Here is an 11,050-nt window from a genome sequence, read left to right on the forward strand (position 1 = left end):
CCTACCTTTGATGCGATATTGTGGCGCTATTCATAGTGGGGTCTGTTTCGCATTAACAAGATAGAACGAGGTGTAGCTTCTTTTTTTTTTTTTTTACAAATGGCTATAGCGGTGTGTTCCAAAAAGGGGGGTAAACATGAAGAATGATGGACGCCTAAAAGGGAATCCCCCTTGGTGCCAGCTAAAAAGGCTTTTCCATGGTACACGCACATGTGCATGCGTATCTCTCTACAGGTATTTCTTCCCCTCAGTTGGGTTAACCCTTGGGGGAAGCAAAAAATGACCCATAAAGGTATCACTTTTTTTTTTGACCATCCAATGGCACAAGGATAAGCCAATTCATCTATAGGAAAACTTTCAAGTGTTTTTTTTTTTTTTTTTTTTACCCTTCTCGTGTTGTATTTTTTTTTTTGAGAGCGATTATGGTAGCCTAACGGGGGTGTAAAACTGGCTGCGTTTGCGTTGCTTCTTTAAATGACCACTTAAAGATAATCGCTTTGAGGTGGCCTCTTTTCAAAATTGTCGTTTTTTTTTTCCCGCAAAGGAACAATTTGACTGGTTGGGGCTCCCACGCAGAGTGGCTCCCTTCGCACCTAGGCAATTCGCGGGCTCACGTTTTCGAGCCGCTCTGAAGAAACGTGGTGTACTGTGCGTACAGTGAAAAAAAAATACGTAGGGGTACCCCTACGGGGGCCAAACAACAGCACGTTGCTTGCGGGCCGAGGGGGAGCCACAAGGATTGCTCATCTGTATGCACATACGGGTGTACGCCGCGAGCATATGCTGCAAGAATACGCCGCGCCAGGCACGCATTCCGCGCATGCCGTGTACACGGCGTACGCCAAGTGCACATATGAATACGTGTACCCCTATATGCATTCGGCTTCGCGGAAGATACACGCAACTGCTAATCTGAGTTGGCGCCCACACGGCAGGGAAGCAAATGCGTAAACATGCCGAAGTTGTAAATTGGGACGTAATACGCCCTACTCTATATGTGCTCAACATCAATTAGGAAAAAGGAAAAAAACGGGAGGGGAATCCCCCCATATGGATGTATGCCTGTGCTCAAAAAAGAAAAGGGAAAGGTGAACGTGTGCTCGTAGAGGTACACGCGCAGGTGCCTACACGTACACTGCCCCCTTTTAACTTTTTCCTTCCTACCTTATGCAACGCGAGAGGGAGGCGCTCCCGCATACACATGAGTACATGGGCACGCGCGTAGGCGGTACGTGCGTAGGTACGTACATGTGAACGTCGAAAAAAAAAGAGCACATCACAGCACAGGCTAGCATGCCGCATGCATGTAGGCACGAGAGGGGTTTCGTTTGCAGAAAGCAGCAAAGGGGGGAAGGAAAAAAAAAAAAAAAAAAAAAAAAAGTACGTAAAATGGAAAAAGCAAAGTAAAAAAAAATACGTCGAACTGTGCCAATTGCAAACGCATTAATCGAAAGTTTAGCCACCTTCGAAGGAACACTCCAACAGAGTTATACTTACGTCAGCAAACACGTGTTGAACGTGCAAGTTAGCAAAGAGCATTCTAGAGCCATCTACAGAGGAGCAGCAGCGCGCAAAGGAAAAAAAAAAAAAAAAGAAGCCAAGGGAAAGAAATAGCAAAAGCAAAGCAGTAGCAATAGCAACGCAGCAGCAATAGCAAAAGAAATAGCAAAAACGAACGAGCGAACGCAATCTCATTAACACTTTTAAATGCATCCAACCGTTCGCGCGAACAAACAGAAATACGCAACGAAATCGACCAATTTGCCAACCGCGAATTAGCCAACGCGGCGAATGTGTAGCTTTGGCTTCAACAGGGGACTATAAAACGAGAGCAGTCGCTTCGCCCTCCGCGCGCCCACTGTAAGAAAAAACAAACAAAGGAAAGAAAGAAAGATACAGTTATAGGCATAAGCATATACAAATAGATAGGCGTAAACACATATATAGGAATCGGCACACTGAAAGGAAATCCCCCCCATTTTATGCGCCAGAATACACCGCACCTAAATGGAAAGACTGAACGGGATTGTAAAGCAGGTCGTGTCAGCAGATACCTACGTTTTGGCGGGCGCCAAGAAGGGTGAGCAGGCTGGAGAGAACAGGCGTGTGCAGCGGTGCAAAAGGGTAGCGGCGCAACTGTGTAGCGGCGCAATTGCGCGAATTCGCTATTACACCTGTTTGGTGTGTGCCCGATAAGCAGCAATAGTGCGTGCGCGGCGCACCCCACTTTATGCACGCTTCTCCATTTGCGCTATCCATCCATCCATCCATCTGTGTGTGTGTGTTTGTGTGCCCCCCCTCCTCCCGCAGGCGGCGTTGCGCAGGAAAGACAAGTGAGCCTGGCGTGCATCCAGTGCCCAAGGCTGTTCATGAAAAGCCAAAATGTGGAAAAGAGTGAAGAGGCATTCGCCTGGGAAAGCAGAGAATTCATTCGAAAAATGATCATCGGGAAGAATGTGAGCTTCGTAGTGGAATACGTCTACAACAACAGAACGTATTGCAGCGTATTTTACGAGGAGCAGAACTTATCGGTGCTGCTACTCGAGAGGGGTTATGCCAATCTAGTGTCGAACAAGAATGTGAAAACGAATGTGTATGCCGATTTGGAGAGTTACTACGTGGAAGCGAAGGAAAAGAAGCTGGGCATATTTGGTAGCAACGTTAACTCCTATGTGAGGAACATTGTGTATTCCTATAATGACAAAAATCAGAACAAGAAAATTTTTGAGCTGTTTTCAAACAGAAAATTGCAGTGCGTCGTTGAGCACGTGAGGGATGGATCTAACTTTCGCGTCTACGCGGAGGTGGAGGCGAGTGACAAGCGGGAAGTAGGCATTAGCACCCCGGGGGGCACTTCCACATCACTGCAGAACGGAACGGTTGGGGAAAGCCTCAGCGGGGGAAAGGGGAAGAAGAAGAAAAAAGGCGCGAGTGGGAAAAAGAACCCCAAAAATAAAGACGGAGCGGAGGACAGCGATGGTGACGATGTGGCCAAGGCAACAGCAGGGGGGTACAAAACGATGTACTATTTCTCCTTCACCCTTTGCGGCATCATAGTTGATATGTTCAAAAAGGAAGTAGTCAATAATGTGGAAAATGTGAAGGAAGAGCAGTACGCCATGGAGACGAAGAAATTTGTTGAGGCCAGGCTGCTAAACAGAGACATAGAAATAGTTATTAAACATATAGATAATAATTGCAACTTATATGCCAATGTGTTTTACAAGCTAGGAAATATATGCACCCTCCTGCTGAAGAATGGCTACGCCTATATTAATGACTACACCATTAAGTATGTGGAAAATGCTATCGATTATAAGAGGGCCTTGGATGAAGCCATACAGCAGAGGAAGAAGAAGTGGGTCAATTACACGGAGAAAAAAGTGGACTACGAAAAGGAGTACCTTGCCACCGTTATTGAGGTTCTCTACGGAGATGTGATCATCGTAGATTATCATAATGAGGAGAGGAGACTGTACATGGCGTCCATCAAGTGTGAAAAGCACAGCACCGATTTGGCTCTAAATACTCTATGCCTATCAGCGAAGGACTATTTGAAGAGCCAAATTACCGGAGAAGTTGTAAAAATCGTTACGGAGTATGTTAGGACCCCACAGAGCAATAGCGAGGGGTACATCCCGCAGTGCTCCGATGACAAGGGAAGGATGCATTTTGTCAGCGTGTACAAAATGGAGAATAAGAAGAAGAAGGAGAGCGCGAAGGGGGGGGCAGCTCTCCCTAGCAGTAAGTGGGGCGGCGAGGGGGATGAGAAAAAAAAAAAAAAAAAAAACGCAAAGAAGGGGGGTGCTACTACCACGGGGGAGAGCAACAGTGTGGGAAAGAAGAAGGGCATACAGATGAATGGCCACGCGGGGACCCACGCGGAGACTCACGCGGGGGATGAGAACGGCGAGGAAGACGACCAAACGGTGACCAACATGAACGAACAACTCGTGGCCAGGGGGCTAGCCAAAGTGATGAACCACAGACAGGAAGACGAAAAGGCGAGCAACTATTTCAAACTACAAGAGTTAGAAAAGGAGGCAGAGGAGAAGAAGGTAGGAAGATTCAACCCCCACTTGGACATTATCAAAATTAATAATATCAGTGGAAGCGAAAACTCCTTGAGGGCCAGATCGTTTGAGAATGTCCTTAACAAGTACAACAATTTAAACGCAAGTGTAGATTACATTTACGGAGCAAATAAGTTCAAGCTGCACATCCCCTCGCAGAATTTGCTAATCAATTTTATCCTGCTGGGTATCTCCGTGCAGAAAATTAACTTGAAAGAAATTGGCAGCATGAACACGTCAGCTGTGCAAGTGAAGAAGTTGAGCGCAGGGGGGGGGGAGTATGACGGGGAAGATGCCCACAATCTGGTGAACGGAGATGGCAAGCCCAACAGGAAAGAAAAACTAGAGCTGAAGGAAATCGCCATCCAGGCGTACAAATACACCAGGAAAATGCTCATGCAGAGGAATGTACAAATAACCATCCTAACGTGCGACAAGGGAGGCAACTTCATAGGAATTTTGCGGCACCAAAATAAAGACTTTGGGGTGCACCTACTCAGCTTGGGATACGGAATGCTAAACGAAATAGGACTTAGCAACACCAATGAAAGGAACAATTACGTGAAAGCCGTTGAGGAGGCCAAGAAGGAAAAGAGAAACATCTGGGCCATTGAAAAAATTGATGCAAATGAAGACGACGCAGATAACGTCCTCCTCAACGGACAAAAGAATTTGTCCCAATTTGATAACATCTACTACTGCTCCTACGTGGAAGATATAAACAATATTTCCATTCAGCTGAAGAGCAAACAGGAGCAGCTGAAAAAATTGCAAGATGAGCTGAACAAGCCAGCCAACTTAGAATCTTCCTCCCAGTATGTGCTCTCCGAAATTAAGAAAAACACCCTAGTCATTGCCAAGTACATAGATAAGTGCTACTACCGAGCTGTCATCCTGCAGATAAATAAGGCAAAGAAGAAGGCCCTCGTTAAGTACATCGATTTTGGTAATGAGGATGAGTTAAATTTTGAAGACATTCGAAAGTTGAGTGACGGGTTAAGCCTAAAAAGCTACCCGCCATTCAGCATAAGGGTATCCCTTGCTGGGGTTAAAATTCCCGCCGAAAATAAAAGCGATTTGATTATCTATGTGAAGAAATTTTTGCTGGATAAATTTTTGTACGTCAAATTTGAAAAGAAGGAAAGGAACGGCGCCTACTACCACGTGGTTTTCTACGACTATGAGCAGTTCACCACGAACAAGAATGTGAAGAGCGTGAATGAGGACATCGTCTCCAGCGGCATTTGCTACGTGGACAACCGCAGTGACACCAAGATCTTTGAGAAGCTCAAGAAGGAGGAGGTCGTGGCGAAGAAGGCCAAGCTCGTCATCTGGGCCTACGGGGACATCGACTACGACGACGAGAGTTGAGCGGGTGAACCTGCAGGGGACGACCACGCTAGTGGGAGAGGCCACCCATGCAGAAGACGACCACGCTAATGGGAGGCCACCCGTGCAGGGGACGACCACCCAAATTGATGACTGATTGCTCCGCGTGCTTACACGTTCTCTCCGAAATGCCGGGGACCCGCGCCAGGCCCCACGAGCGGAATTTTTTTCGAAAATAAAAAGCGCAGGGCGGGTGTTCTCCCTCCCGGCGTTTTCAATAAACACATTTTTCTTTTCTTTTCTTTTTTTTTTCTTTTTTTTTTTTTTTTTTTTTAAAACGCACGTTATTCATTTTTTCAAAAATACATCATTCATCGCATGCGCGAGGTGATAGCGATTCTTTAATTATGTTCTTTACGTAAGGGGGAAGCCAGAGTGGGGGGGGAAAAAGGAGAAGGTAGTGGAGCAGCGGATAGATAAGCGGCGCTGAGGCGGCCATACAACACGGTTGACGCTACGTGACCGCCGCTTGGCAACCGCTTGGCAGCCGCGTGACCCCATTCCGAAGTCACTTCTTGCGGCGCTTCTTCAACCCCTGCAGCTTGGAGGAGCCGGCGGGGGCGCTCTTGGGCTCCTCCACGACGACGACCTTCGGCTTGGGGGGGGCCTCCGACGTTTTCTGCTTCTTCTTCTTGGACTTCTTGAACCCGGTCTTTTCATGCTTCGGCAGCCACTTCTCTGGGTCGTAACCAGCGTGGGTACCCGCCCCATCCTTTTTATTCTTCGCCTTCTTTGATCTCTTTCGTTTCTTTTTGTTCCTATCGATAGGCCCCGTGGAGGGCGAACCGCCATGGATGTTTGCACCACCAGGGGTAGTAGCAGTAGTAGTACCGATGGAGGTGAAGTCCAGAGCGAAATTTTTACTCTCAAGGTCCTCTACATCGATAAGGTACGTCTCCGTAAGAACAGCCTTCTTCAATTTGTCCTCATATTTGTACGTAAGCTCCATGTCAATGTACGTATATATATAAGTGAAGCAGGAAAAAAAGTGAAAGTCATTTTTGACTTGCTTAGACAAATGGTCGAAGAGGTCCGTGAGCAGCTCTGCCTTCCCATGGTGCAGCAAATATTTGCTTACTAGAAAGACCGTCTCATAATTCACAACTTTTAAATCCGTTTTGATGGCTTGTTTGTACTTGTTGAAGAGGTCGATCACGAGGGGGAGGTTTCGCGGCACGACTGCGCTGTCGCCATCTGCATCTGTACCCTTGGTACATGGGCTCGTGCCGGGGGTACTGTTCTTCCCCATCAGGGGGCGCGACTCCCCTCCATAGCGGGCACATATATACACATAAAACAGATTGGAAAAAAAAGTGCGATAGTGATGGACGTCCATCTTAAACACGTATTCATATTTCCAATACATTTTTACAATTTCTGCAAAACTTTTTTTTTCATAACAAAGAAACAGATACGCGTTGAGAAATTTTATTTTGTTTTGATGAGAGTACATCAAATGGATGTTCTTCAACAGGTGGTGCTTACATTTGATGTGTGCGTTTTCGCTTTTTAAAAAGAGAGCTATTAACTTATCTAGCAGAATCGAATTTCCAAAGCGCGTTGAAAAAGTGCTCAACTTAGATTTGAATTCGTCCTTCTGGTCGTTCCTCAGGCTGCACACACACTCGTTGAAGAGAGCTACTGATTGCATAAATTGACTCGCGTCGTTGTGGGACCCCCGTTTGCTCATCCGTAGGTCGCTTTTGATTTTGTTCAGCTTGTCTTGGCTGAGGGAGAACGTGGGGGGCTGTCCAGATGGGAGCGGCCCAGATGGGGGCATCACAGATTGGGGCATCCCAGATGGTGTCGCCCCCGGCGCGCTCTTCCCCCTGGGCTTCACATGGCGAGCACTTTGACCTTCACAGTTATGCCTCAGTGCAAGGTAGTTGTTGTACGCCACCAGGGGGATGAGGCCGCCGGCACTTTCGCCGCTTTCCGCGTAGCTGTGCAGGACATTTTCATATATCGCTATGGCGTCCTTGAGGCGGTTCGACTTGGAGTACACGTAGGCTCTCTGCAACTGGACGAGCGTCCGTTTGTTCGTCAGCACGTCCTCCCTAGAGAGGGAAGCCCTCGCGCTGTGATCACTCGAGCGTTTTTTCGCTCGATGTGAGTGGTCTCCTCGGTTATTCTCATCCTCTTCCGCATCCTCACCCCCTTCATCATCCTCTTCATCCACGTGGTCCGCCCCTTGGTGGTCCACCTCCTCCGCCCCATCAGCCGCGCCCGAATCGGAGGCGCTTCCCCCGGTAAAGGAGCTCCTACAAATGGCATCTGCCAAATCCAGGAACTTCACCGCCTCGGTGTAATTTTTCTCAACAATAAAAAACGTGGCATAATTAAATATCTGCTCGAAGCTATCCCTTTCCTCTTCAAATTTAAAACCATCTGTGTTCGTGACGATTTGATTTTTCACCTCATCAATGTCTTTCTGTTTCGCCTTATCCGAACTAACCCTCGAGTTAACGCTCCGCAAAAAATTATACTCATATAGGAGTCTAAAGTACAGGGAGAAGTATCCGCTGTTGACGTTAATGGAGGCCGCCACTGCCTGCTTGGCATTCTGGGACTCTATCAAATTTTCGTACCAACCAATGGATGCTTCGAAATGGTGCAGTCTGAAATTTACCTCTGCCAGGAGCACATCCAAAAAATGGGGGGCGTTTTCTTCCTTCTCGGACATGTATTTCAAACAGCCGTTCAGTTTTTTTAGCTTCTTCAGTTTGTACATGCAGTAGAAGAGCTCAAACAGAACGTTTTTCCGCTTAATGCTTTCATAGCTTCCTTGGAAGAGCTCCTTAAATGAGCTTTTTCCGTTGTTACTTCCGGCGGCCTCACCGCTGCCACCCCCCGCAGCGCCTCTCACCAACATGTGCATAATTTCGTGCACCAACTTGGCGAACTCCCCCCTCTCAATCAGGCAATAGTACCTCGCCCTCAGCGCGTACTCATCGCACTCCTCACTAGAGTAAATCTTCTTCGTTAAGTTAAGCACCTCTTCATATTTCTTCGATTCAAAATGGGACTTTATTTCATCCAGGGTGCAAACTTCCTCGCCGTTCGATTGGGCATCGCTCATGTTTGGGGGAGGGGTATATCAAACGGGGGATGCAACGTTACGTCTTCGTACACTTTCTGCGTCGTGTATGGAGGGATGCTCCCCCTTTGGGTCTGCTTCGGTTTACTCGGTTTGAATGTTCCGGTGGCCCATGCAGGGGTGTGACTTTTGCGCAGGGGCTTCTCTGCGTCCCCTCAGCTAGCACGTACTAAAAAAAAAAAGCTCAAAATTGGGGAGCGGAGGGAGAAAGCGGTAGTAGGTGGTAGGCAGTAGGCAGTGGGACCCTTCCCAACTCCACACGGTTGGAGTTTACCCCAGAATGACCCTTTATATTTACTCGGCGATGAAAAAAAAAAAAAAAAAAGGAACGAAAAAGAGATGCCCTATTTTGTAATCCCACATGGGGAGAAGCTAATTTTATTCTTTTCAAAAATGAGCAGGGGCATCATAAGTTGCAAAAGCGCGTGTAGATTTTAACGTAAAACACCCGCATAGGGGGGGGGGTGCCCTGAGTAGCCTCTTCACATCAGGTAAACTGTATGGAAGGGGAAGCAATACAAAGGGGTGAAAAAAAGGGGGAAAAAAAAATATAAGTTGGGTCTCACAAGGGATACAAAACGGGGAAGCCGCCTCTCACATCGACATATGGCTCACCGCGCAGAATTGTTTTCTTTAAAAATTGCCACAAATTTTTTTTTGACGAAAGAACGCACAAGTGAGTGGAGTACACTTGCGTATAAAACGACCCCTGCACGAAGTTTCAATGTTCGGCTTAGCATGTTGTGAAATTGCTACCCTTTTTTTTTTTTTAAAGCCCCCAGGCAATTGGCACTTTTGGCGTGCAACGGGGAAATAAACTTGTACGTGCGTATGTATATAATATACGTGCGCGTAGCCCAAGAATGACGCATACGCAGTGCGTTCCCGGGGGTAGAGGGCCTGCAAGCGGCGCGGGAACAAGTGTAGAAGGTACAAACTCATTTTATGCGCCTCTCCCGCCTCAAATGCGCAGGGGGGGCCATTTCGGCGAAAATTAATATGGCAGCATTACGCGGGGTAGGCCAGCCCGATTTGTTTATCTGTTTATTTGTTTATTTATTTGTTTATTTATTTGTTTGTTCTTTTTTAATGTTTTTAAAACGCCTGGGGGCCACGTGGTGAAGCACTGTTATACCACCCCTGTAAAAAGAAAAAGTCAAAGAGGACAACTGCGACGCTTCTTTCCCCCCCTCATGTGTGTACCTGCACATTTGGCACTCCCCGCCCATTCGCTTCCCTACCCGTTCGCTTTTAACTCAGTCGCGTAAAGAATGCCTATCGGGGGAAAAGGGAAAGTCGCCGCCATCTATTTAGTCACATGCGTATATCAACTCACTTATTGGCTGACTTATCTGCTGACTTATCTGTTTGTTGGTTTCCCCCTTGTGGGCGGCATACGCAGCGTGCCCGCGCAGCCTCCGCTTAAGGCGCAACTATGCCTGTCTGCTAAAGTGTTACACTTTTTACTTTTTTTAGAATTTTAAAAATAAATATTTCATATGTTTAAAGGATTAGGGGAAAGGGGGGGGGAATAGGAAAAAAAAAAAGTAAACTAGAAAAAGGGGGAAAAAAAGGGAGAAAAAAAAAAGGGGAAAAAAGTATACTAGAAAAAGGGGATAATAATAATGTTTAAAAAAAACAACTACAACTTATAATGCAGAGATAAAAAAAAGAAGGGGAAAAAGAAAGGAAAAAAATATAACTTGAATCACATAACATTTTAGGCATTTCTAATTTCTTTTTTTTTTTTTCCACTTAAAATTATAACCCTATGTTAAAAAACACATACACACATGCACACGTGTACGCACATACGCGTATACACACATAACTGTATATATGTAAATACACCCGCATACACGTCAGCATGGGCATGCATATGTGCACGCATTTGTATACGCATTTGTGCGCGCGTTGGTATACGCATTTGTGCGCGCGTTGGTATACGCATTTGTGCGCGCGTTGGTATACCCGTTTGCATGCCCGTTTGTTTACCCGTTTGCATACAACACTGCACTGTAAACATGGTCCATTTTGTAGAGGGGCAGGCGGGCACACACACATTCGCGCGCACATATGCCTGTGTAGAAAGAGATGTGTCTATATGCGCCTGTACGCGCGCCTGTATGTATGGCGATACGTATGAACATGCATACGTGTGGTCACCCTTCTCTAGCGGCCAGGGTGTGATCACACGTATTCAACATGCACGTGACGTATTCTTTAAAAAAGGTGGAAAAAATGGCAAAAAAAAAAAAAAAAGAGGGCAGAGGTGCGCATAAAGGTGTGGGAGCACACGTGCGGGCACATAATACACGTACAAAGGGGCGCGCAACCACCAACACACATAGGGATACGCCGCGCAACCACCAACACACATAGGGATACGCCGCGCAACCACCAACACACATAGGGATACGCCGCGCAACCACCAACACACATAGGGATACGACGCGCAACCACCAACACACATAGGGATACGACGCGCACC

General features: G+C 46.8%; 2 protein-coding genes across 2 annotated transcripts; one reads left to right on the top strand and one right to left on the bottom strand.

Moving 5' to 3' along the window:
- Window positions 1-1,391: 1,391 nt before the first annotated feature.
- On the top strand, window positions 1,392-5,444 carry PVX_092430 (hypothetical protein, conserved; the record flags this gene model as incomplete). The annotated part of the gene is made up of 2 exons (XM_001615428.1): window positions 1,392-2,080; window positions 2,311-5,444. The coding sequence occupies exons 1-2, from the start codon at window positions 2,008-2,010 to the stop codon at window positions 5,442-5,444; spliced, it is 3,207 nt and encodes a 1,068-aa protein (XP_001615478.1). The 5' UTR covers window positions 1,392-2,007.
- A 292-nt stretch (window positions 5,445-5,736) lies between these two features.
- Window positions 5,737-8,541, bottom strand: PVX_092435 (hypothetical protein, conserved; the record flags this gene model as incomplete). Its single annotated transcript, XM_001615429.1, has 1 exon — window positions 5,737-8,541. The coding sequence occupies one exon, from the start codon at window positions 8,539-8,541 to the stop codon at window positions 5,971-5,973; it is 2,571 nt and encodes an 856-aa protein (XP_001615479.1). The 3' UTR covers window positions 5,737-5,970.
- Between the last annotated feature and the right edge of the window lie 2,509 nt (window positions 8,542-11,050).

The sequence above is a fragment of the Plasmodium vivax genome, chromosome 9 (genome assembly GCF_000002415.2).
Source record: "Plasmodium vivax chromosome 9, whole genome shotgun sequence".
NCBI lineage: Eukaryota > Apicomplexa > Aconoidasida > Haemosporida > Plasmodiidae > Plasmodium > Plasmodium vivax.